Below are 27,421 nucleotides of genomic sequence, written 5' to 3' on the forward strand. Positions count from 1 at the left end.
GTCTTTTGGGAGTGTGTGGTGAGAAAAGAATAAGGGAAACTTGCTGATTCCTGTTGCTAAAAGTAAACCTTCCTCTTTTCTTCAGTAGAGCAGTCATTTACTATGCCCCCCAAAACCCTAACATTGGGCCATTTCCGACAGGGGGTTGAGTGCCCACTGAAGTTGGTAGCATTGTGCCAGTTATTAGGTAAAACACTCTACATAAACCAAAAATTATTAAATCTGGCTGGCTCTTGCCTAGAATTTAGTGCTATGTGTACTGTCAGATGGGAAACACATGTGAATGTCATGGTTGATCTGTTTGGTGCCTGATCCAAAGCTCATTATGGTCAGAGTCTTTCCAGTGATTTTAGTGAACTTTCAGATCAGGCCCTTAAAGCTATGCACACCCTGCTGGGTTTATCAGGTGTTCATGGAAGATTTACATTTGAACAAATTCAGTTCTTTTACAGTCAAATCTGATTGCTAATCCATAGGCAAGTTGTGTGTTTGATAGGTTTGTAATTGCTTGCATATGTTTGCCACAATTTGCTGAGTTGCCAGACCTGGAAGTGAGAGTAGACCTCAACTCTGATCTCAAAGAAATCAATTTTCCCTTATAAAATTGGTCTATAATTTTGAAGTGAAACAAACTACAGTGAGACAGTTCTCAGTTAGGAGTGGAATTACGGAAGTTAATAATGTACTAGGTCATTGCCTGCCAACGTCAGACAGACAGAGGGGCAAGTTAACAAGTTTGTTTGGTTTTTCTCCTGACTTCCTGAATTTTAAACTGTTTAGCCAAGTTTGGTGCCAAAATATTAGAGAAAAGTGAACATCTGGTTCTCCTTTGTAGGACAAAGGAGGATTGGGAGCCCAGGTTATGGTTGTAGTTGGGAAGTGGATGTGAAAATCCAGTGTTCTAGGTGGGAGAACACAACTTGCTTTACATAAACAATCAAAACTTATCCTAATGGATTTTTTTAAAGATTCAGTAGGCTTGTGTGGGTAATAGAAGCTGCATTATCAAATCTGGGGTTCTGGTGTGCGTTTTGTGATATAATTTTTCCACTGTCAAGTTATTCTGAAATCCCAAACAAACACCAGATAGGATTTCTTTCTTGTTTTTGTTTAGTTTGCAGGTTAATTAGTTCATTTGCTTTTTGTATAAAACATTTCAGTCTAATATCCAGGAAATTTTACCTAGTATTGCATGCTTTTTACAGACTCCTGACCCCTAGCTCTCCCTTTCTATCCTGTGCCCATTCTTAAATTTTTGCCCTCCCCCCACACCACTTCCATACTTTTATTTGCCTAGTTGTGGGCCTAGGGGGCAGCTCCCCAGAGTCCCCTCTTCTTGTTGTGCCATCTAGCAGAGTTCACTGAGCTTTTGAAGGAAGCCCTTCTGGCTGACAAGGGTGGCTGTGATTTGTGCATGTGCACTCTTTCTCACTAACTCTCTCTCTCTCTCTCTCTCACACACACTGGCGGGTTCAAGAAGGTGGAATTTTGATCTTAAGCCCCTGCCAATTGGTCACTTATGCCTTCAGACCTCAGAGGACCCGAATCTAATTGCTAATTTGGAATAAAGGTTCTACTTCTCTACAGGAAGTCGAGGTAGCAAATTTTGAGAGGCTGCAAAACCTAGTATTAAAAGTATGCTTGTGTATGTATGTGCAAAAAATAGAATAAACAAGGGCTGGTTATATATTTGATGTTTTATCTAGATATCTGGGTTCTTGCTTTGGAGCACAGAACTTTTCCTTAATGCAGCCCAGTGGGCTAAATTTACCACTGAAGTAAGGGTCAGTAATGCAATTCTCCTTTGGGAAATGTCCTATAGAATTTAATAGAAAATTACAACCTTTTCATTGCTTTTTGGATTGTCCTATAGAATTTAATAGCAAGTATATTTCTCTGCTCTACACGGTGGTTCAGAAAAGTCTCAATTAAATCCAATAGGTTTTAGGACCATAAGGATGGTCCAGTGCATTTCAGTGTCATGCATCAAACCTTCATGTCATTTACTGTGTCATGTTGCTGTAAAGTTATAATACATATTATAAATAAAAAGACTTTGTTTTACATGGTACATCACCCTCATTTCTAAAGTGAGATACTTTGACGCTGATAATATGTTAACTGTAGCTTGGCTTACAAATTTGGCCATAACTCACTCACATATATCTTTAGCGAAATTTTGCCCATTTTTAAAACAACCAGTTTTGGGATGCAGAATAAGCAATTTGAATACAGAAATTTTAAAAGCAAAAAAATGCTTGCTTTTTCTTCCAGAAATGTCACCTATTTAGAAGGAGTAATTTCAAAAAATACCTTTGCATTTCCAACTTGAAAGGGATTTTTCATGTAGAGCTGGTAATAGTCTTGCTAATCCTGGAAATGTGTTAAATAATCTATAAACTCTTCTCTGACAAAATATTGATATACTTTTGAAAAGCACTTGTGCTCTGCTAGAGTGAAATTCAGTTTGGAGAGGAGGATGGACATGAAGGGTTAAGCTCTGTGTTTGAAACTGTGTGGGGAGGGCCATCTGTGGCATAGTGAATGTGCCTTTATTTCCCCTACTTGCCAGGTATGATTATGATCTACCAGCTTTAACACACCTTACTTGTTGTACAAAGGAACAGTAGTAGCAACTCCAACCCATGGATTGGAGTAGCAGCTCCAGACTGGGGGACCCCCCTCAATTCACCCTCATAAAGCCTAATTCTTCTGATTTTTATGTGAGTAAAGTGAATTTCCTCCTTTATTCCTTGTTTCTGAATGTAGCATCTTCTCCTCTGCATACAAATTTTATTTTTATGAATATTACAACTTGTCAAATTTATTTTTCAATCTTCCCAAATGTTGACAAGCTTTTGTCATGAGGAAGTCTAAGATTTTAATGCAAGACTTTTTATTATACAGTAGTAATGTTAGTATGAAAGCAGTCTGGGGAGCTAATTTCAGATTTGTATGTATACATTTTAAAGTGATAACTTTTAGGACACTTGAGTGCAAACATATTTTATATCCAGTACTAAGATGTGAAAAATCCAAATGAAGTATTTTTGCAAAGAACAGCCTGGGTTTCAGAAAATATGACTGGGAATACAACATTGTGTTGCCCAAGGCGGAAACTTCAGTTAAATCCTTTACTAATAGTGTTCATTAAAGGAAAAATTTTAAACCCATAGTTCACCCAGCTTAATGTATAAAAATATAATTGTCTAATAGAATCTAAGTAACAAGCTAATTCTAAAATCATTAAAGCTATCCTCATCTCATATTTGTAGCAGAGAAATCTGAACTTTATGTCAGAAATATTGCTATTGTAATGTAGGCTTTTTCCCTCTTGGCTTGAACACTGCAGAGTAATGAATATTAATGTGAGCTGTAAACTCTCGGTGGATCCATTTTCTTGTCTTCTTTTTCTGCTTACTCGTCTAATACAAAAGAGAAATCAGATGATCTAACATAACTGAAGCCACAGGCCCTCACTGTACACTATATGGATTCAATATTATTTTCAGTAAGTGCCTGAAGCCATCAGATTGCTGCATGACCTGCCTCACACTAGGGTAAATCATTTTTTTCAATACAAAATAAAAATAATAACCCATAATCATATTTGGCAGTCACTGGCCATTTGTAATGCAGTGAAGGAGACATCATTAACATAACACAAATTTTGCCATGTACCCAGAAGATTATCAGTTGTGATGTGGCAATACGATTTGGTTGAGAATTAATCATATTGATGAGAGTGAACAGAAAGGGAATTGTCTCTGGGAATACATTTCCCTTTGGGTGATTCTTTGAACTTGAAAGTTAATGAACACCATTAGAGGAAATTTGGAAACAAAGCACTCACTTTTTGGAAAGTAAGGGTCAAGGTGAAAAAATGAACAATGAAGATTATATATATAAAATTTTGGTTGAACCCAACGGTGTTCCAAAATCCTCCCAAATTTGTGTAATTGTGTATGTGTATAATATGTGTATGTGTGTACATATGTATTATATGTATAATATATTTAGATACACACACTTTACAAATTCGGGAGGATTTTGGAGCACCATTAGGTCTGACCAAAATTTTTCATTGGAAGCCCACCCCCCTGCTGAGAGCTGCTATCTATGACTTTGATCCATGACTGATGTTTGTCATCAGAGACCAGATGGATGAGGTAATATCTTTTCTTGGACCAACTTCTGTTGGTGTTAATGAGGTCCTGGAAAGCACTCAGATACTACAATGATAAGGATGGTATAAGAACCTATATAGGTCTTATCTACACAGGAAAATTTCTTATGAGTTACACTGGTATAGTTTGTTTGGATGCTCTTATTCTATTATGAGTGTTTGGTTTTTTTTCTCCCTGGTTTGACTTAAACACCTTCCCAAATGGGATAAGCAAACTAAAAAAAGGACCTCTTACCGGAATAAGACCATCCACACAAGAGGTTATACAGCTATAACTACATAACTATATTGGTTTTATTTCATACCTTTGGTTATACCAAAAATACTGTGCCCATGTAGACAAGGGAATAGAATAGTTCCCACACAGGGGAACCCTTGCATCCACTTGGAGCCCCACTGACATAATTAGAACTTCACATGAGCAAAAGGTTCTTGTACATCCTTTTACAGGTTCAGGATTAATGTTGTCTTGGTACATGGCCAGCATTAGTAGCACCAGAGGTCAGCAGGGCACAACATATCTTGAGAACCCCCAGACCAACACTTCCTACTGGTCTCTCTCGAACACCAGTACTCTCAGCTGAGACTAGTAGACGCTCTTTTGCTCCTCTCAAATGTTCACCACCATCACTCCACATCCACCTAGAGCTAGACTGGCACATGAAAGCCTCTTGTTCAAAAGAATATTGTTTGGCTCACAGAATTCTACCTCAGTTGTTGTTTTCCCAGAACGGTTTGTGTACAGTGCCTGTGTGTAAAAACAAATGGTACTGTGTGTGGATTCAAACTTTCATTGGGCCTGGCTTCATTTGACATGAATACAAATTTTTAATACAATACACCAATTTAATCTTAAACAGATCTTTAAAACAGAGCTCCTGATCCCAGTATTTGTGGCCTTCTTTTTGACCTCCTCTCAAACCAGGTTCCCTCGATCCTGTTAGAAGCAACTTTTTTGAATCTGGAGCTGTGGTGAGGATGAAAACTTATATAGGGGAAAGGGGGATGAGTGTCATCAAGGTGTTTGGGAAGTTGCAGGGGGCATGGCTGATGTATACAGTGGAGTGACGATCAGGGGTTCAGATGTATTCTGTTATAGGTGGTGCTCCCAGCCCCACCTGTTATAATAGAAGTGTTGGACAACCTTAATAAGACTTTTTCAATTATAACTTTGCCAAACTTCAACCATTTGGGGTGAAATTTTCCATTCTAAGTACTTGCCTCAGGCTGAATGTTGTTGGAAAATTTCTTACAAAATGGCTCCATCATTTCTGAGAACAAGGCTAGGGAAAAATACATTCTGTTGGCTATGTTAACATTTTGAAAAGCTTTAGCACCCCTATGCTTTGAAGCAGGGATTTGAAATTTCACATGGGTGTGGGTGGTAGCCGTTTTGTCAAGAATGTGCCATTTGCTGTCCCCATGAATATCTGCACATATTTGGCCAAGTTATAAGTCATTGAAAAATCACAGTTCACACGTGCCTAGAAAAGGGTTCTTAAATTTTAGCAGCTAAATTCCCTGAAGATTCAGTCTGCACTGAGCATGCTCCAATTCAGGGCGACAGTGATCTATAAAGTAAGTTCTCTGAAAAATGAGGTTCTAGGAATCTCAAATTGGGAACCCAAAATTACCAAATATTTTGACCTTAATCTCTGTGCCTTAATTTCCTATTTGAAAAATGGGGTAATAATACCCCTTAATCTCATAGGAGTGTTTTGAGAATAAATTATACAGTGGAGATGAGCACCACAGAAAATCCCATGAGCAAATTAATAATCCCATCATCAGAACAGGGTTTGAGTAGTTGGCAATAAGTAAGGTGTAGGGCCACACATTGAACTAGGAGGATAAAACAAAATATTTATTGAATAGCTGCTTTTTAGCACCATGCATTCTGTGCACTGAATGAGACAGATCATGTGGAAAAAATAGCATGATATCATGTAAAGAGAGACTCTTAATTTAAAGGCACTAGGAGGCTGAAATAAGGTTGCCCAGTCAGCCTTAATTCTGGCATTTCCTAAGTTTTGAGTGCTTGACTGTGCAACCTAATTAATGTTCTTTTAAAATGGGGGGAATGGGGCTATATGTAATTCTGTATAGATTCTTGTATCACCCTCATCATTGTAGTATGAGTACCTTCCAATGGTACATTAAGTGAAATGACTAACATTTTGTCATGTGGGGTTCATTTTCTCTCTCATCCTAGCCACGTCTATACTGCCACCTATGCCGGCAAAATTTATGTCACTCAGGGGTGTGAAAAAACACCCCTCGGAGCGACATAAATTTCACAGGCATAAGCGGCAGAGTGCACAGCACTATGTCGGCAGGAGAAGCTCTCTCTCATTAGCATAGAGCAGCTACACAAGTGATGTTACAGTGGCACAGCTGCATCGGTACAGCTGCACCTCTGTAAGCTCGCTAGTATAGACATGGCCTAGGAATGCTTCAGTGGTATAGGAATACTGATATACTATACTGGCAAAGTGCTCCTAGTATGGACACAGCTACATTGGCAAAGTTGTACTTTTTACTGCTACAATAACCCCATCCCTACACCCCACCAGTGTAACTGGCAATACTAATAAAAGCGCAGTTTTGCCAATATAGTTGTCTACACTCGGGACGTCTGGTGCGACCCCGATTGACACAGCTGTGCTGCCTCGTCACACCCCTGACTGACATAGCTTTGCTGGCAAAAATCTGTCATGTAGATCTAGATTGGACCTTGTCTCGAGGGGGAGAATTGTGTGTATTGTGCAAGGGTTTCTCTTGGTAGAGTTTTGCTTTTGTGGTTTCTTTTCTGTGTATTTGGTTGTTTTTGTACATGCTGCTATGAGCTTATGTTGGGGAAAGAACGTTGAAGAAATGTGCTTTGCACATGGAGCAGAAGGTGGTAATAGTCCTTAGTTCATTTGGGAATTGTTTCTGACTCCTAGACCTGCCCCGAGAAGGCTGTTTCCTCTGCAGATGAGCTTTACGCTATGGTAGAAAGTTCCCTAAGAGCTATAGGATTCATGCCCACGTGTTTCATTGCTGTAGTTCAAATGGAAGGTGACAAAGGCATGCATTACAAAGGTGTAATCCTGTGGTTAGATTGTGAGGGAGGCTTGGGGTGAGGGATCATGGGCCAGGATTTAAGCAGGTTTATCTTCAAGGAAAAAAGCATCAAAGTAACCACACGTTAATAGAGAAGGATTTGGTCCGTAATAAAGCTTTTAAAGCAATGACTCAGAGCTGTGTGAAGATTTGTCCTCCCCCTGGTTTTCTTTGTCAGAGAAATGAGACAATTAAAATTATATATAAAATTAAGTATAGTGGAGTGAAAACATATTAACTACCAAATGCGCACAATCAACCTGAGTAACCATGTGACCTTGTCACTCGGTCTTTATTCCTCCCTTTCTCCTCACTCATTTGTTCTCACTTGTTCTTTTATCTTACATTTAGATTGCAAGCTCTTTGGGGCAGGGACTATGTTCATCTTATTTGTGAAGCATATTTTGGAGTATTGTAAGACAATAATTATTATTATTAGAAGGACTTTTTTTTAGCAGCTTCTATCACAACCTTTCTCACACAATGCCAATCACACTCCACTCATCCCTCCCTGTGTCCTCTCTGAAAGCCCAGGAATATAGGTGCACCTTGCAGTGTGTCGTAAAGCTCATCCAACCCAGGTTGTGGTGAATCAAGGGAGGGAGCAATATTTAACTATATATATTTGATACCAGAGGTAATATAAACTGGAAACACATTATTTGGATAAATTCATGAGACTTACGGTAGAATTATATGGCTTACTCAAAGAATTGTGTGTTTTGTATAAATTATGTGCTGTTCTGGAGTTTTTCAACACAACCAAAATTTTTTGCTGGAATATATAAGTTTAGACAAAAAGGTGTCTCTGGTCCAGGATGGAATTTCTAGTAAAAACCAGAGAGCGCAGAATAGCTAAATAGCCTCATGGTCAAGCTCTCATCTGGGATGTGGGAGACCCAAGTACAAAGCCTTCTGTGAATCAGGTTTTCCCCATCCCAGGTGCATGCCTTAAGGCCCTTAACAGAATATTGACTATTCTGCTCATGCTCTCTCTCTCTCTCTCTCTCTGTTTTGTCACAATGTGAAATGAGAGAATTTGCATGGGTTAGGAAAACCATTTCCTGCCCAGCTTTATCTGTATCAGACAACTGCCTATTTTTATGGTAACATTTTGCCAGTGTAGTCTTTTTTTATTATTTTTAAAGCAATGTACTTTGTATTTTCCATCCGTTTTATCTCTTCACTCCAGTTTTTTATTCCTTTCCTATTGTATGTCTTATCTCTTTTCCATCATCATTTTCAGCTGCCATTCCATCACTCTAATTTTTCCTTCTCTCCCAGCTTCAGTCCCGATTTTCCCTGATTACCTCTCTTTAATATTTTCCTTGTGTCATAAACCTTAAAACAAAGATATAATATAGGTTGTCTGGTCATTTGTTCATTCTCATTTCCACTTTTTTTCTGAATGATTAAAATCAACAGAAAGTTACTCCAGACATGCTTTAAGCAGTTTTTTCTTGCTTGAATCTCATTATACTGAAACGGTTGTTTAAGGTGGGTGATGCAGGGAAAGAAGAGTTTGTATAATGGGAGCCTGAGAATCATAAACATATAAAAATAGATGTAATGACAGTCATAGTTTATGCTTAAGATTTATTTCAACTCTACTGGTTTTGAAAACTAAATGGCAATTTTTAATTCTGTTTCAGCAACAAGAACAAGATCCAACTAACTTATATATTTCCAATTTGCCATTGTCAATGGATGAGCAGGAGCTTGAGAATATGCTCAAGCCATTTGGGCAAGTTATCTCTACAAGGATACTTCGTGATTCCAGTGGTACAAGCCGTGGTGTTGGCTTTGCAAGGTATTGTAGTTTTCTTACCCATTTTTTTTATTTTGTATTATGTAAACAATGGGTCCATCAATAGTGTACATCATAAAAATGTCTTTTTCCAGCTATTCTGATGCAGGGGTTTCACCCAGAATAGGAGGAGGAAGAGGTGATTACAGAAAGCATACCATACTTTAATTTGAATCCCTTTTTAATTAAGAGATGCAGCGAGACTTTGGTAATCTGTCCTAGGTTAGCCAAATATGTCAGACTCAGTTAAGCTTTGGGGCTAATTTTGGCTCAGTCTGTGCACCAGGGCGGGGGCACAAGCTGAAACAAGACTCCACCTTTCACTTCTGGGTGGTCTCCTTGCACACGCTATTGCTCCCACCTCTCCCACACTGAGCAAGCTGGCAGGAAGTGTGTGGAGCCTTCTCATCACCACCTCTAAGGATAGCCAACATCAGTGGAAAGACTTGGGCTGAAATCCTGTCATCACTGACTCTCCTCCCCTCATTCCTCTAAGCCCTTCCATTAGGAAAATTTGTAACAATGCCTCAGGCTGATAACCCGATCTCTGTTAATAGTGTCTCTTCAGGTGCAAAGGGAAATCCTCCCTATTAAAGACTGTATGAGCGAATCCCCACCCTGGCTTTTCTAATCCAGTTTTGAGGCTAGGCCTCCAGAAGTAGGAGATGTTGGAGGGCTCCTGCACTACTGAAATATCGTTCTTTCTATCAATTCTTCTGAAGAAAGAGACTCATCACTCTGTATTTTCAGTGCTTGGCATATTCTGACCCATTAACATCTTGCCATTTTGGAGAAAAAAATATATTTTGATCCTCCACAATAAATCTTACACCAAAAGCATTTGACATCTAGAATGGGAATGGTGCTCCCTTACTGGGAGCAAGTCAATACGATCAAAGACTATTTCCATGGTTCACTCAGCTCTCAAATACCCCACACCTGTGGGTCTGCATTTCCTTACTTTCTGGCTACTTGACTATCGCAGATTTCCAAGCTAAGAATTCTCCTGTGGCCCTTTAGCATTTTTTTTTCTGTTTCTAAATCCTGCATTAAACCTAGGTTGACTCATGGTCAATCTTTAAAACAGTCCACATCTCTTTCGTGTGCAAGCTGAGTGACCAAATTTGAGAACTGGATTGGAGATTTCTCTTAAGAGGGTCTGTGATAAGGAGTGCTCTTTGAATTAAGGAAGTGGATTCTCAAGGATATGTGATTATGTGGCACAAAAACACTGATGATAGGTAAAATTAGTCCCCTTCGATTTCGAAGACCAGGTGACTGCATAAGCAACTCTGATGTTTTGTCTGTGTTGTCATGGTTTTGTACTTGAACAAGTAGGAGCATATAAAATTGTTGGGATTCTCATAGACTGTGCAGAAAAGAATCTGAACAGTGTATGGTACCTGACAATATAGTCAGAAGTCTGTTGATTTGTTCAGTCAAATCCAAATATTTTGAAGTGGTTTCACTGAGTTTGCGTATGGGAAATTAACAAGATGATAGTGTCTCCCTGAAATGGTTCTCTTTGCAAGTTGCTTCTCAATTCTGTTTTGAACAAGAGGTATTTTTGGCCAGATTTTATCCTCATCTTCTGTGGCATAAGATGCCAGAAGAGCATTAAAATTCTACCTAGAAAATACACAAGATATGTGCAAATCCAAATCACCATTTGTGTTGTGGGTGTGTTGGAAAAAAAAGACTTCAGCTTCAAAATCTGTACTTTCTCAGTGGGTTCTCTACTGTACTATGCTAAGACTGACATGGCTCCATGTTCATTTTGAAATATGGCTGTCTCACACAGTAACGCGAGGAAATCTATGTAGATGAGTTGCATAAGGCCATATTTTGATATCTATCTGCATTTACTCAAGTACTGCAAGTTAGTTGTCTGAATGTTAATGGGTGAGTGCCTTTGCAGACTGTAGGTGTTTAAAGGAAATGTGAATGAATGTACAGTAAGTTTTCAGTTCTTGTGTTCATGATGTTTTGTATATATTACCTAAATTTCATTTTACAAACAGCTGTTAAACTTGTGCTCCTATTAAAATTGCTATCTGTTTGCCTTTCATCTCTGGGTCAGCAGTCCCAATTCAGTCCACGTTGGTAATGACTAAAAGTCAGGACTGTCTGAATGCAGTTCAGTGTGCTGTGTTAATGAAGGTGGCTTTCTCACTCTAATGCTTGTGGACATTGCAAAAACCACTCCCAAAGATGGTGCTGCCCTTTGTTGTCTGGCTCACAAATAGGCTACAGTTTGAAATTTGGGCATCTCTGCTTTTGCATTCAGTCTAGGGCAGTGTTTCTTAACCTGGGGTTTTAGAGGGGTCGCAAGTGCAGAGCTGGTATTGGGGGTGGCAAGAAAGGCAATTGCCTGGAGCCACAGGGGCGCCATGAAACTAAGTTACATGCCTCAGCCCCGTGGGGGTGGGACTCAGGCTTCAGGGGTACAGTAGTTTGGAAAGGTTAAGAACACTGGTCTAGGGTTTTGCAGGAGCTAGAGTGTTCCTACTCCTTCTGCATCATTCAGATGCTAAGCTGCTTCCTGTTCCACTTTCTGCAGAACCTAACTGAATTTTGGGATAGGACACTGTCATTTATTTATCCTTCCTTATAAAGTTGGAAGATGGAGAAAGAGAGACCTTATCTCTTGAGAAGAATTTAGGGGTCGGGGTTTTCCTGTGACATGCTGCCTCCACCTTTAAGAAAGTGGGAGGGAGGAGAGCTTAGAGAGGGTTTCTTGAAGTGTTGGGTTAAGGATTCAATCACCAACAATCCTGTAACAATAGTCCCGTTGCCAACCCATGGAAATTGAGTCTACATGGCCTAGCTTGTATAACCCATATAATCTGGGAGGAAGCAATATTTAACTGTGCAGGGCACATGTCTTAATAAACAGACTCAAAACTGGAAATGTATTTTCTCTATCACTTTGCACAAAGAGTTAATTCTCTTTAATGTTACCCTTCTGTGGTTAGCCATCCTTAGAAAGCAAACAACCTGGTTAGAAAAGGAAGCCACAAAAGCAAAAGGGGAGCAAGAACACCTAGGAAAACTGTTTGAAAAACACAAATGCAGAAACCTGGACAAACTTTTAATTTCTATTTTTTCCTTTATTTACATAGGATGGAATCAACAGAAAAATGTGAAGCAGTGATTGCTCATTTTAATGGAAAATTCATTAAGACGCCACCAGGAGTTTCTGGTATGTTGCTTATATTGCTATTCTGACAACATATATCTATAGATGACTGTCCTTACAGTTTAAGCATATCATGGGGATTGTTATACCTGGTTTGTCATTCATTAAAGTGTAACACTGCATCCCTGGATGGCTGGAATATTTGCTGGCTTGGCAGCATATATTACCAACAGTAATGCCACTTTTGTAGAAAATAACACCATGATTTCTTTTTCACAGTAGAACTTTATTGAGAAGCTAGCTGTACTGTTGTGTTCCACTCTGAAAAGCAGAAAAGCAGTACAGATGTCTTGAGCCAAATTCTGCACTGACTTACATCCTGTGTAACCTAACTGAAGTCAGTTGTATACTTCTTAAACTAGAGATTGGTTGGTGGCCCATGAATCAATTTGCTGTTTTTTTAAAAAGTGACCAAAACTTTGCCATCTACCCATGCTTTTTTTTTTTTTTTTTTTTTTAAAGTAATTCACTTGCTGGCAAACTGGATCCCGTGAGCTACTTCTTTGTGCCTTGCCTGCTGAAAATGCATTGAATTTTTCCACTCCGGTGTCTGAAACAGGCTTTCAAGTTCTTGAGCATGGGAAAAGGAGAACCACAGAAAAGGCTAGAAAAATATAAAAGAATTCCAAGGGAAAATGCATAGGAGCTCAATGGCGAGACTCTATGTTCATACCAGCTTCACTGTCAACTTACCTGTTAAAAATACAATTACAGGAAGACATATATTCCATGAATTTAGATTTAAAGTCACTCTATACGACAGGGAAGATAATTTTATCTCACAGAGTAGCAGAGTGTATAAGGAATCAAAACAGGACAATTCATGAGGAAATAACATATGGCTAAGATTCCAGGCTTCTTTTGGTATTTTACAGGGACACCCAAGAGAGGATTTTACAAGGTACCATATTATTAACACATTTATTGGAGTTCCCATTAACACATCTTTCATGCCCAGACCTTGACATAGAGAACACAGGAAAAGGAAAACAGCAAACAGACTGCAGAAAAGTAATTTAGCTTGTTTAATAAAACTACATAGATGCGTCATCCCTGACAGATCACTCCCGCATGAGTCAATCAGTGCTTTGGTAGGCATGGAAGGCTGCTTCCCCTTACCCAGCCTGATATATTGCAGGGTGACATTTTGACTTGAGTGACTTTTGCAGACCCTCTGCGCTCGGGTCCGTTTCATAGCCTACCAAAAAGTAATTCCATGAAAACTGTGGATTTTAGGGCTAGGGGCTGTAACTTCCATTTTCCTATTGAATATCTTTACAAGTATCCCATGTAGATCATTATTTTGTGAGGTGGAAAGTCCCTGAGGCAGCAGGCAGATAATGGTACTATTTTCATTGAATGTTAACTGCAATTGTCCCCTTTCATTGTGCTTTGTTTTGTAATACTGAAATTGCTCAGACACCATTAAAAGTCTCATGAGCAGGAGCAGATAAAGCTCTAATCAATATTTAGGTATTTGTAACCAAAACAAAAGGACTGTGTAGAGTCTGCAAAACTGGCAACTGCAAAATCATGGGAGCTCCTGCTAATGCTTTTTAAATTCCTCATATGCAGATCTGTGTCTTACCTACGCCTGGATGGGTAGCTGTCAGTTTATCATAGGTGATCACACCCTACCTATGGTGGGCCTTTTGAAGCTAGAGTTACACCCTTGTGCTATCAGGTTTTACCAGGTAGAAGCAGCAAGTTGCTGGGCGGGATTACATTATAAGAATGATTTGTATAACGAGTGTGGAGGAAGGAGCCGGTGGGTGGGGTGGGACCATTCACTGCATACATATAACTGTCTGATGACAGTAATAGTGTATGAGGATGACAACTGATAAGAATGGCAACTGAACAGGGAAAAAGGAAGATACACTTATCATTAATACTATAAATATTTAGCATTCCACTGCTCATTATTCAAATGAGTAGATGAGGAAGGGAGTCACTGAGAGAAGCTAGATCATTAAAGGCTTAGTTGTGCTACCATGTAGGCATAGCCCTGAGTTGGGTGTGGTGGGAAGCTGCCCTGCCCCGTGGGGAGGATTTCTGTAGAGGTAGAGTTCCTCCTGGTGGTCCCTGGCATATAGGGTGAGTTTTTTCACTGACACAGTCCTGGAGGAGGTACAGCTGACTCCCGATCCTGCACTGCAGTATGACACAGAAGGGGGTTAGGCCATGGGGCAGTTGTGCCTGGTCATTAGCAGGCCATGCAAAGGCAGTGGAGAAGGCTTACACTTGATGTAAGAGTCAGGCACAGTCTGCTCCTAACTGGATAGTAAGACGGGAAAGTTGTGCAAAGTAGATTATTATCCTTTGGGTGGGCTGAGGAGGGAGCAAGTTTAGATACATACAAAATGAAACAGCAGAGGTGGAATTGTATATTTAAACTGAAACACTGTATACTAGAAACTTGGCTAAAATCAGCAAACGGAGCTGGATATTTAACCACTGGTACCAAGGTTGAGGGGCTAGAAGATGGGGATTGTAATGACATAGGTGCAGGAGGAAGAACATCTGCTTAACTAAAACATGTTTTCATTGTACAGCTTTTAGTTAAAATAACAGATTGGATTTAAATGAAAGGAGGGTTTAAAGGCATTTATAGGAAACAGAGCTGGACCTCCTGGGCAGCATGAGAAGACAGATCTGAAAAATTTTATGCAAACATGAGCGCCCTGTAAAGGCAAAATACAATGGGGGCTGACGTATGTATACTGGAACTTGTAAGGGTGGTACAGTATAGAACAATTTCCTTATGCAGACAGTTAAACAACCAGCAGTTACAGGTGCCCAACCCTGAGAGTTATCCAAATATTAAGCTGGTTCTTTATAGCTATATCATGTATTAAGTGTAAACTCACTGCCTCACCCCAATATTGATGTGGTGTCAAGGGTGTAACAGGTTTTTTGGTTTGGGTTTTTTTTTTAAATTATGAAATGTTAAGGCTCAGAGATTAATATTAAATCCACAGTAGTATCTACTATCTATTGAAGCATTTCTAACATGCCAAACACTGAAGTATGATTTCTGTTAACAATTATTTATATTCCTGGGATTCTTTTTTATAAGTATGCTAGATTAATATTTCTCTCTCATTTTTTCTACCATAAAATGAGATGTACTACGATTTGTGTAACATTACTGGGAGAGCCTTAACTTTTGCATCTGTTACCTTTTTAACTTTACCTGTGCAATTAGCATAGTTTTAATATGTTACCTTAACATAACTTGCATTTAATTTTTTTTCTTTATTAAGAAAAATAATTATCTTTACTGAAGAATGAAGTATTTAAAGGCTCTCAGGCTGTGACATCTGAATGTTACTGAAATGAGTTGTGTGGGGAGATGGATAAATTAGCACTGTGCTTCCAAGCCATTGGTCTGGCCACCAGACTAGTTGCAGGGGATGAGGCACAGGAAAGAGAGGAGCAATGAGGATAGTGACAGTGCCCCTCATATTTACCCCTCCCCCCCACTAAACATCATGCCTGACGCCATGTGTAATGTGTATGTTAGGTGTCCCACTGTGCGTACTCCACAGATGATGTGAGTTTGTTACAGCTTTCAGTTAGAAAACGTCTCCTCTGGCTGTACAGGCTCATGCTTTTCACTCAGGAGGTCCCTGTTTCTGCCCCTGGTGTCATTCATGATGGTGGCTGTCACAGATGCACTTGGCCTCCCTTCTACTTAAACAGCCCCTACTACAATTGGTAGTGCAAGAGCTACTCATGTACAGAGTTGCATGCTTAGAAAGCAATTCATTGGCTCAAGCTTTTTTCAGCTGTTCCCAGCGTACTCTGCACAGCTGCATGAGAGTTGCCCCATAGAAGTACTAATGATACCTCCTCTGCATCCGAGCAGCATGCATCTAGCTATCTGTATGAGAAGGGAACAGAGAGGGGAAGGAAAAATAAATAGTGAACAGAAAAGTGGTAAACAAACAAACGGAAAACATAGGAGAAAGAGAAAATAGAACAGAAACACAGGTGGCAGTGGCAGTTGTGCCATAAGGATGAGTGAGGAGACACCAGGCTGGGTAGGAGCAAAAACCAGATGAATATAGTAATTAATAAATATTTAAAGTATAGCTAATAAATTCAGAGCATCTCTCACATACACTCATCCATGCCTTTCAAATATCCCTCATTTTAGTCCCAAAGTTACCTAGATTTTAAAACATTTGGTTTGGTGAAAACTAGGCACTACGATAATACAGATAATAATAACTTGCTTCAGAAATAAAAATATGAAATTGAAGCTATAGAATGATTCATTCCCTTTATGTAAATAATTCTCATAGCTGTGTGACTTTTCCTGCCAAAATTATTGTGTGTTTCTCGTTTTGGATCGTTATTTCATATCATGTAGAACATTTGGGCTTTGGTAGGTTAGGAGGTATGAACCCCCATTGTGGTCAATTAACAGAATTTGGCCCAAAATATTCAAGGTGGTAGGTGGTTAGAGCAGCACCTTTAAAGTTATAGTTACGCTCTGCCTGGAAGAATTGGGTTGCATGACTGTAACTGAAGGCAGATTTTGGACCATGGAGTTTAAAGTAACTTTCTAAGATTTTTAGAAAGGGTGGCTGACCTTTTATTTAAAAATTTAAAGTCCAATTTAATTCAATTTCTGATTAATTAGCAAAATGGGAGTTTACTTGGATTAGTTTCTATAATTAGTGTGTTCTATAAAAAGTGGTGTGTTCCAGCTTCTGCCGATCAGTACTAGCTATTTTTAGGTGGCACTGACCAACTGCGAACCTGCAGTGAGGTGAGCATTACAAATACCTTGCACAACTATAACGCATACAAGACTTTTACAAGTTTCACTATCTACCATCATAGACCAAGGACTCAATCTGTCGCCCTTATCCAAATGTAACCCAAGTTAACTTACTGTGATTTAAATTTAATATTTCATCAGTGATCTGGAATGTAAGTGTGTCTGTGTGCATCAGAACACAGGTGTTTGTGTGTCTTCTCCACAACAACTCATAAAAGCAAATCCCAGAAATGTTTTGTGACGTCTTTTATAGCTCATTCCAGCACTAAAAGCCAAACCAGAGGTTATATAAAATGTGTCTGATTTATGCTCTGAAGTTCTGAGCTTGAAGACACAAAAGAAGGTTGCAGGTGTATTGATTGTGACTCACTGTTTGGAGTTTTTGCTGAAGCCACAAAAAAGGGTGTTTTAGTTGCTCTAATTTGAAGCCAGACTCTGCCACCTCTACTCATGCTAAGTAATGCCTTCCTCCATGAGTAATCCCATTCAAATTAGTGGTACCATAGAGTAAGGTGTACTGCTCAATGCAAGAATCTAGCTTTTGGTAAATTGGTAAAGGACAGAAATAGCAAAGGGATTTTCAGAAGATCTTAAATCTAAATTGTAGTCCTTAGTCGTCTTCTCCTTCTCAAAACATTTAGGAGTGAGAGTTGGAAAATTCCTTTAATTGCTAGAAGAGATACACATTGTGTGTTTTTAATTTTGTAAATTAATTTTAATTTTCCTTTATATCCGCTAGGTTAAGTCCATTTCTTTCATTGCACATACAATTCATCTGGTGATTCCCTGGGGCCAGAAGCTGGTACTTCACACAGAGTAGCTCCTTTCTCCTTGAGTAGTTCCATTGAAGTCATTGGGGCTATCTATGGTGTAAGGTACTATTCATTGTGAGTATGAGAATCAGAATCTGGCCCTTAATTTCTGTTACTCGGTCATAGTCTTACAGAACAATTTGTTTTCCTAGAAGTTGTTTCATACTGTCCATAGCTGTATCTCTGTAAACTATCAATATAGATAAAGAGTTAGATATTGGAAGTCCTTGTGCACGCTGTTACAACCTTGACCTAAATTCTGCAGGAAAAAACTGCAGAGTTCTGGAAATGTCTCTGCCTGCCACAAATACATTTTAAAATGGAGGTTTTTTCCTCGACTTGAGAATGAAAAATACAATCAATATGGTATTCTGTGTAATGTTTAATTTTACACAGCCCTAATACTTTAGTTTTCAAAGTACTACACATTTTTTTTTATTTAAAAATAATATATATAGAAAACATAACTGAATTTGTCAGAGGGAGGCTGGACATTTTGACAGCTCAGTGGGGGACAGATAGGGCTTTGGCATCTAGGAAGATTTGGAATTGATGGATGTGCATGTTTACTGGATTTCCCGCTGAAATGTAAATTGTCATTAGATTTCAAAAGTTAATACCCATAGAAGGATAATGGGGCAGCTAACATCTCTGAGCTATTGGGCAGACACCGCTACATCAGTTTGCACTCGATTAAGTTTCAAAGACTTTCTTCACAACCATTTCATTATTCTGAAATTAAAGCTTAAATTCTGGAGCATAATTATGTTGCAAGAAGTGGATTTCACAGCTGTGAAATACTTTGTCTAGGGCAGTGGTTCTTAACCTTTCCAAACTACTGTACCCCTGAAGCCTGAGTCCCACCCCCACGGGGCTGAGTCATGTAACTTAGTTTCATGGCGCCCTGTGGCTCCAGGCAATTGCCTTTCTTGCCACCCCCAATACCAGCTCTGCACTTGTGACCCCTCTAAAACTGTCACAACCCCCAGGTTGAGAAACACTGGTCTAGGGATTGTCCACATGTATTCCACTTCTGGTGAACATGCACCTCAGGACTGAGGGGTCAGAATATTTTTGAATATCTGTTGTTTTGAATATCCTTTGGGGCGACACCTGCACCTTGCATGCCCCCTAGAACTCATAGCCAAGCGTGTAAACATCAGGGCAGCTCCTTTTGCCCTTCAGTCCCTTCTTCCCTTAAGGCTTTGAGACAGAACCCTCTAATGTCCTTATCTCTGCACACTGTCCAGTTGTTTTCTCTTTAGTTAGTATACAGTTAGTGCAATTAGATTTATAGACTTGAAGCTAATTTGCAAAGAATGAAGTCTTCAAGTCCAGGAGATGCCCTGGCACTGGACCCTTCCAGATATGGAGGCATTGAAGTCCTCCAGCATACAAATCCTGTCCCTTCTGCAAGGTAGTTTTTACCATTAATGATGATACTCTAAGAACATCTTCTACCACAGGGAAACACGTATAACACACACATGGTCTATATGCTGCTTCTTTACCAAAAGGACCCAAAAAGTGAAAGAATCCTCCCTGAAATGTTTCTTCTTAGAGACGTTCATGAGGGCCTCATCAGTTCCTGAAAAGGAGAAGACTGCCATACTGGATCAGACTGACTCTGTTCGTACTTTGGTAAACCAAGAATTTACCCCGAGATCCAAGGCTCATTTGGCATCAAGACAGCCCTGTTCCTCAACTATCGATTTGACCAGTGTTTTCATACCCTCTTTTCTGAGGAAAGAAGAAGAAAGGAACATCATGTCTGTGGTGACCAGAGACCTAGATCTCCCTCCCCTGCACTGAGTCGATCTAGCTTAGGAGGCAGGTCAAGGACAAGAGCAAGTCCAGCTGATGCCTCAAAACCACTCAGATTCATTGGAATCCAAGTGTTTGGCATCAAAGTTCTCAACATCGAAGCATTGGGCACAATCATCAAAGCTTCCCTTGCCAGCCTCAAAGAACCCAGCACAAACATCTAAGCTCCCACCCTCAACACCGACATCAGAGCACCCAACACATTATGCTCTACAGTACTGAACACACTTCCAGAATGGAAGGAACATTCTCAGAACTGATCTTCTTGGTGCCCATGAGGTTTGCCATAGCATGAGATTTAACAGTATCCAACCAGCCAGAGTCACCATTGTTGGCCTCCACTAGGACGTTGGCCCCAGCACTGAGTACAGTGACCACCTCCATCCCAGAACAAGATGCTGTGGTACCTTAAAATCCCAAAAGAATGGCTCCACCTAAGAGAGCATTATATTCCTGCTCCTCTGCTGCTTCTGAAGGGCTTGAAGAAACGTCACTCGTGTATTTGCCCCCTCATTGCCCTTTGAACCAAGCTATTCAGACAGGGAGTCCAGAGGATGCTGTTGCATTCAGGCTCTTGGGAGCAACATCCCTCCGTGGCCTCCTCAAAGACACTACCGAGACTCCTCTAAGGGGTTTGAATATTTTTTTTAATAACCATCCAATACCTGGCTCCTTGGCTGCCTGCAAGAGAGGTCTAAACAGCAGGAACCACTTAAGGCAACACGTTGGGACAAGGACCCAAAAAAGCTGGATCTCTTTGGGCATAAGAAATACTCCTCAGCCAGTTTAGAGATACCCATATTAAATTACCAAGCACTCATGGCTACATATACCTTTCTGAACTGGGATCAACTTTCGCTGTGGATTTCAAATGCTCCTGCAGGAAAACAGAAAGGAGCTTAAATCCCTGGTGTTAGAGGGGCAACTGGTTGCACAGATCTTGTTACAGGCCACTAATGCCACAGACACGACAGCTCGTGGTATGACCACAGCAATAACAATGCACAGGGACTCCTGGTAATAATCCTCTGGAATACCGAAAGGAGTCCAAATGACCATCAAAGATTAACCCTTTGAAGGCTGTGATCTCTTTTTCCTGACAAAGCCCTGGACATATGAAATGACTCATGGGCCACCATATGCTTTCTGGGGATGTACATCCCAGTGCCCAGGAGGAAACAATATAGGCTTCAGAACTATCAAACAGAGACAACCTTCTTCATACTACTGCAGCTAGCAAAGATCATCCAAGCCTCTGAGGAAGAGGCTGAGGTTTCAGAGGAAGAGACCTTCTGTCCCTTCCTCCTCCCCCACATGTACTGCATCGACCTTCTACCGGTTGTTCTAGTGTGATCAAGAGTTGTTTAGACCACAGGATCTACCTTTCTCTCCTCCTGTTCCCTCTCCTCTCCCCCCCTCCCATCCCTGTTTAGGAATTATTTTTGGGAGGCCTGAAAACTGGATAACCATGGACTAGCTGGAAACAGCGGGCAATAGGTACTCCATCCAGTTCCAGTCCCTCTCTCTTCCTTTTCCCAACACTCTTCAGGGACCTGTATCATGAGATGTTGCTAAGAAAGCAAGTGGACTCCCTTCTGCAATTCGGAGCTGTAGAAGTGATCATGGAGTTCCAGGGCAGAGAGTTTTACTTTTTTTCCCCCCCCCTCCCTGATCCCCAAAAAGAAAAGTGTGTGTTGTGATGCCCCGCTCTGGACCTTCAACTCTAATTCGTCAGTCATTTCAAGTTCAGGATGGTGACATTAGCTTCTATAATTCCTGCCTTAGATCCACAACATTGATTCATGTCTTTTGACATGCATGTCTTTTTCCACATTACTGTTCATCTGTCTCACAGGAAATACCTCAGGTTCCTGTTGGGAATGTCTTAACACAAGGTGCTTCCCTTCAGACTCTCCATGGCTTTGAGAGTATTCAGCAAGAGGTTGGTGGTTGTGACAGCTCACCTAAGGAGACAAGGGATTCAGATCTACCCGGGCTACTTGGAGTTCTGTTCACAGCTGCACTTAGCACTCCTCTTTGATAGAACTCCAGGAAGTGAGCTCACTGCTTGTGAGTCACCAGAAATGGAATCTATGTCCAGAACAGTCACTTGAAAAAGAAAGATTGGTTATTCACCCTTTAGTGACTCTGCTTTCCACATGTATTCCATGAACTGCCTTCCTTCCCTGATACTACTGAGTCCTAGATCAGATGGACTCTGCTTTAGTGAAAGAACTGATGGGAGGTTGCAGCTGACCCACTCTTTATGCCCTCAGCCACATAGGGCAGATGCAATCCCAGCAGACAGCACTATTCAAAAAGATTATGATCTTGTGTACATGGAGCATGTGTGTACCAGAAGGGGGATGCATGCGGATGACACCTTTGAAAGAACCACAGTTACTGTATGTCTTCGAGTTATTGGGTAAAAACTTGGCCCCTCTGAAGTCAGTGGGGCCAGGATTTCACCCATTAAGTCTAGAATAAAATGTTAAATCTAGGATAAAGTTTTATTTTTATCTTCATTCTGTCATCTTGTGCCTGCTGTTTAATTTTAAGGAACAGTAATTGGCGAGAGAGAGAAGTTAATTGTGACAACTCAAAATGTGCTACTCTGGCACTACTAGACGAATAGGGGATATGACCCTTGGCCCTTGAGCTTTATATTCAACAAAATGAGAATTAATTTGTTGACAGCGGACATGTTTCTCTCTTAAAAAATAAAAATAAAGCTACTGATATTTGTTATAATTTTGGGCCTGCACTAGACGGACATGATTTAGTCAAAAAAAAAAAAAAATTCAGTTTTTGGCAAAAGTACCTAGCTGTATGGATTTGCTACATCATTGTAGTGATGTTTTTATGTCAGAATTCATTGGTGCAATATGCTGTGAAAATTTACTAAAATATGCAGCATTTAAGCAAACTGTTGAAATAAATAGTATTTTAAAACCAACTTGTTAAGTTTTCTAGATTTTAAATGCAAAAGTTAATGCAACTGTAATGTTGAGAAAATGAGCATTCAGAAGTAAAGTAATGCCACAGTAACATTAATTTTGCCATTGTATATTTTATTGTAAACAGTTGACAGCTCAGTTCAGACTATATGAAGGTACACATTTAAGAAGTAACCACACACTGCTATTGTATATACATGTACCATATATGCAACAGAAGTATTTACATTCCTGTAGAAAACCTAGCATTTGAATTGCCTGCGTAAACATTGCAGTCCTGTATTTTTTTCTTTTTTAAGGGGTGGAGAGGGAAAAAAAATTACGGTAGGATGAAAAAGACTTGATGGGAGGTGCAGGAGCTCAGCATGAACCACTAATCAATCACTCTCCTAGTTTAACTAAGGAAAAGTACATACTGATAAAGAACACCTCAATGTAATAGCACAAAGTATGTAACACTACAGTTGTTTGTTACATCTAGTCATATAGGATGGTATTTTCAAAAGCACTTCAGTGACTTCGGAGCACAAATTCAATTGGAAGTCAATGTGTTTCTAAGTTACTTAGGTGCTTCTGAAAATCCCACAATATAATGACAATTTCTATTCTACAAATCTGTCTAATGTCTCTCTAGGTAAATTAAATGATCCCCATCACCATAGGTACCTGAGCACTTTCCAACTATTAAAAAATAGAAATAACAATATATCTTTCTTCCTTCCCAACCTGATGGAAGAATAGCTTGACTAGCAGGTACTTGGTTTTTTTATGTCTGTATGTGCAAGAGAAATGTGTTGGGTATTTGTGGAAAAATGTATTGAAGGAAATGTATGTTGCAGAAATTAGACTTTATTTTATTTTTTAAAGTTCTGAATGCAGCAAAGCCCAGGATCATTCTTACATGTTTCAGGAGTGAGTTCCATAGTGTAGGATCAGCTTCTGTGTAAGTTGTCTTCTACATTCATGAACCTCCCCCTGGAGGCTGACTGGTTCATAGTTGTAATGAACATAGCTCTTATGGGAGGTCATGATTGCAGAGGGGGAGCTATAGTTACGGTCAAACAGATTATAGTTATGGAGGCTCTGGATGGAGAACTTGAATTGGACTGTATCAGTCCAATTGAACTGGGGATTCAATGCAAAAAGCAGAGCATTATGTGGTGTTCTACAGCAGTCTGTGGAGTTAAGCATATAGGCTGCTGCATTTTATACCAGTTGGAACTTGCAGTGGCTTCATTTCTAGGAACGAGTAGCAATAATCAGGCTTGGAAGTCTAAAACCCATGGATTACCATGGCCAGGTCTGTGTCCAAAAGGATTGGGGCACAATTTTTGGGCAAGTTGCAGGTGAATGTGGGTTGTGTTGTGTTTTGTTTTGCTTTTTGCCATGGCTTTTGGACATTGAGAGTCCAATGCATAATTTCAATCTTTTATACTTTTTTGTTTAATGTTTTTCCTTAAATTTGCCAGGAGACTGTTTCCATTGAGCTATGCAGGAAGTTTCATCTTTTAATGTTTAGTTGTTTTAGGCTATCCATGCACAAGGAGCCTTATTTATTTTTACAACAGAAAGTAGAATTATTTTCATGCTCTGTTTATTGAAATGTTTGAGCAGATTTTGTTTTGACAATACAAAATAAGTCACTTTTGGTCTAAGAACACAGGTGGAAAACGTAATTTCCAAAGGAACCTTTTGTGAAAGTTTTGCACAGCTCAAAGTAGAGGGTTATAAAGAAAGAATAATGCAGCTTTAAGTGTTCACTACCTGTGAACACTATAATAATATATACCCATGTGGTTGGAAGTATATAGAAAGAATTTTGTAACACCTTTATATGACTCAAAGCCAATTTATCTTCACTGCATCAAAATTTACAGTATATTTTTAGAAGATACATCTCCTTCCTGTATCATTACCACAGTTTGAAGTAACCTATTAAAAAACCTATTAAAAGATGCATAGGATCACTGGCTCCTTCTGGGCCATACATTTTTCCTTGTGTTTAAATCATAAGCTTACATGCATTGCAATGGATGCATCAAAATGCTGGTATCAAGGAGCTAAAAATATTTAGGGCCAGAGTCCAGTATCTTTACACACCATAAGCAGTGCCAGATTCAGAGTAATCCCAGTAATTCAGTGGGACTATTTGTGGAGTAAGATGCTATCCAACATGAGCAAGAATATAGAAATCTGACCTTCTGGTACACGTCCTTCAGTACCTTCATAAGATATTTTTACCCCAAAAGATATAGAAGGATAAGAAATTAAAAGCCGCTTCTAAAAATAGTAGATGTTCGATATGGAAATGACTATTGGTTTTATAGTCCAGTTGCTTGCCAGTGCAGTATTGCTCCCTATAGTATGTTTTTCGGTATTTGTCCATTCTGTTTGAGACTTCCACCACTTTCCTACTCTATGGTTCCATAGATCTTGAAGCATTTTTTTCCATATAGTCAGCCTAAAATTTTTCCTAGTTTAATTTATCACTATGAAATAGTAAGTAGTTTTCCCTTAAGATCTATTTTTAAGTGTTTTCATGGAAGGTTCCTGTTTTCTAGACCCAGACACTGAATAGTTATATTTTGTCTACTGAATATATACAATATAGGCAGTAGCAGCAGTGCAAGCTTCCTCATTGACATGCCTCATATTCAGCCTTGACTGCAAGGGACCACCTGTGAGGGTATTTTTGTCTGTAAGTCCAGAAATACCATCTTTCATGGAAAGACTGCCAAGAAGTATGCCAGGTATGATGTGGGTATTTTTCCAGTAGAACCAGAAATAGTATCAACAATTCATTTCACATAGGCCAGCCCCAGATAATGACTTGACCACTACCAGCCTGGGGCAGATTTTAACTGATGGCGTAGAGGTGAAAGTCTTTACCTTGTTATTAATCCTCTGAGCTATCCAGTCCCCACTGTTAGAAGGTTCAGAAACACAAGTCATACAAAAGATGGAAGAACCAATCAGCTTTAGCACCTTTAGACAGTATGAACAGCATGTGGGCACTAATGATATTAAAAGATTTTGGTTTAGTTTGTTACAGACGTGCTGCTACCATTTTGTTTCTTGTCTCCTAATCCTGTATGTCCAATTCACATTTGGAAGCCTATAAATTTTTAGATCCACCCTTGTCTCACTAGGGTGTTGCCTATTAGGGAAAGGATAAAGGAGTGTCATGAAACAGCTTAGACAGCTCATGTAGCAGGAATTATTGGCAGTGAATTGTGAAGAGTCAAATCACAATAATGCTTCTGCCCTATAGGTGGAGCGGGAAAAGACTGTGCATCAGTGATAGGTGCTCAGAAGGGTGATAAATTAGGCTAATAATAGGGAAAGAGTAAGATACAAACTTTTCCACCTATATTTTCTCTTTATGACTGCTTAAATTTTTAAATAAAAAATGGAAGATTAAAAAAGGGAAAACACCATAAAGTTGAAGGTGTTCCATTTTTCTGAGGCTGACCAAACAGTGATAAAGGAAAAATAGTCAAGAATGTCAGGTTTCAGTTCTGGGTTCTGTCCCATCTATGCAGCAGCAGTGTAAAGGGGAAACAGCTGGGAAGTTGCAAAGTAGCATAAGGTTGGGTTAACAGCTCTACACTGCCTCCCCCATCACTACCTCCAGTGTTGTGGCATGACAGGGTGGGCAGATGCAATGTTAAGAAAGGGAGATTTTGTGCCAGTGCGCTATGGCTATTCTGGCTTAGCCATGCAGAGTGGGAAGCCACTGAAATGTCTGAGGACTGCTATAACTGACAATGGGAATTGGACCTAGAATTCAGGAAGCCCAAAAGTGACTAAACCCCCCCCACTTAACCCACCTCCTTCCTGGACTGCACCTCCTTAAAGGTATGGCTCAGACCTAGAGCCACAGTCTTCGTTAGTTCACAGAACAATGCAATGCATATAGTATATGTGGTAGAACATATCCTGGTCATGTGTCTTGCTAACAGTCTTACTATGTCATAATTTTAAAATTAAATATAATAATCTAATTAGAAGAGCTAAGAAGAAACTGCAGTCCATAGCCATAACATACCCGATGTTATCTTGTTAACGTTGGTGATCCCTCGGTAGTCGAGGCTGATCTCTTTTGTGGGTTTTACTATACATGGGTTTTCTGGTGACTGAGAAGTCCAAGGAGTCCTTGAGCCGCAGACTCATTGGCAGATGTTGCAGGTGGTGTTGGAAGGCAGGGTTGGGCCACGATTGCTGCATAACAGTTGTCTGCCCTTTCTTTTCTGGCGTTTTTCCTCAAAAGTGGTCGTTCTTTCTCTGACAAGTTTTCACCAGTTAGCCTTATCTTTGGTTATTGTCCCCCAGTGTGTGATGTCATTACCACCTCTTGATGTTTGTCTTGAGGGTGTCTTTAAAAGCGTTTCTTTTGGCCTCCCTGTTTCCTTTCTCCTTTGGTGAGTTACGTGTACAGCGATTGTATTGGTAGGTGTGCATCAGGCATGCACACACAGTGCCTGCTTCACCTCAATTGGTGCTGGATAACTGAAGATGTTGGCCTCCATGAGGACACTGACATTAGTGCGATGATCCTTCCACTTTATGTTGAGGATCTTCTGGAGAAAGTACTGGTGCTGGCATTCCAGGTTTTTCAGGTGTTTTCTGTAGGTCACCCAAGTCTCGCAGCTGTAGAGGAGAGTTGGGATTACAACTGCTTTGTAAACTAAAAGTCTAGTGTGTGTTTTGATGTTGTGGTTGTTGAACACTTGGCGAGA

General features: G+C 39.8%; 1 protein-coding gene across 3 annotated transcripts in view; it reads left to right on the top strand.

Annotated features, from left to right (window-relative positions):
* RBMS1 (RNA binding motif single stranded interacting protein 1) overlaps positions 1-27,421 on the top strand; it is a 185,116-nt gene that overhangs the window by 136,924 nt on the left and 20,771 nt on the right. For all 3 annotated transcript variants that reach the window (XM_067549374.1, XM_067549375.1, XM_067549376.1), the window contains exons 5-6: positions 8,944-9,101; positions 12,221-12,300. In XM_067549374.1, the coding sequence (XP_067405475.1) occupies positions 8,944-9,101; positions 12,221-12,300 (238 nt within the window). The remainder of the gene's footprint in view (positions 1-8,943; positions 9,102-12,220; positions 12,301-27,421) is intronic.

This window comes from Emydura macquarii, unplaced genomic scaffold (genome assembly GCF_026122565.2).
Source record: "Emydura macquarii macquarii isolate MOO-44397 ecotype Brisbane River unplaced genomic scaffold, CSIRO-AGI_Emac_v2 contig_1253, whole genome shotgun sequence".
NCBI classification, from domain to species: domain Eukaryota; kingdom Metazoa; phylum Chordata; order Testudines; family Chelidae; genus Emydura; species Emydura macquarii.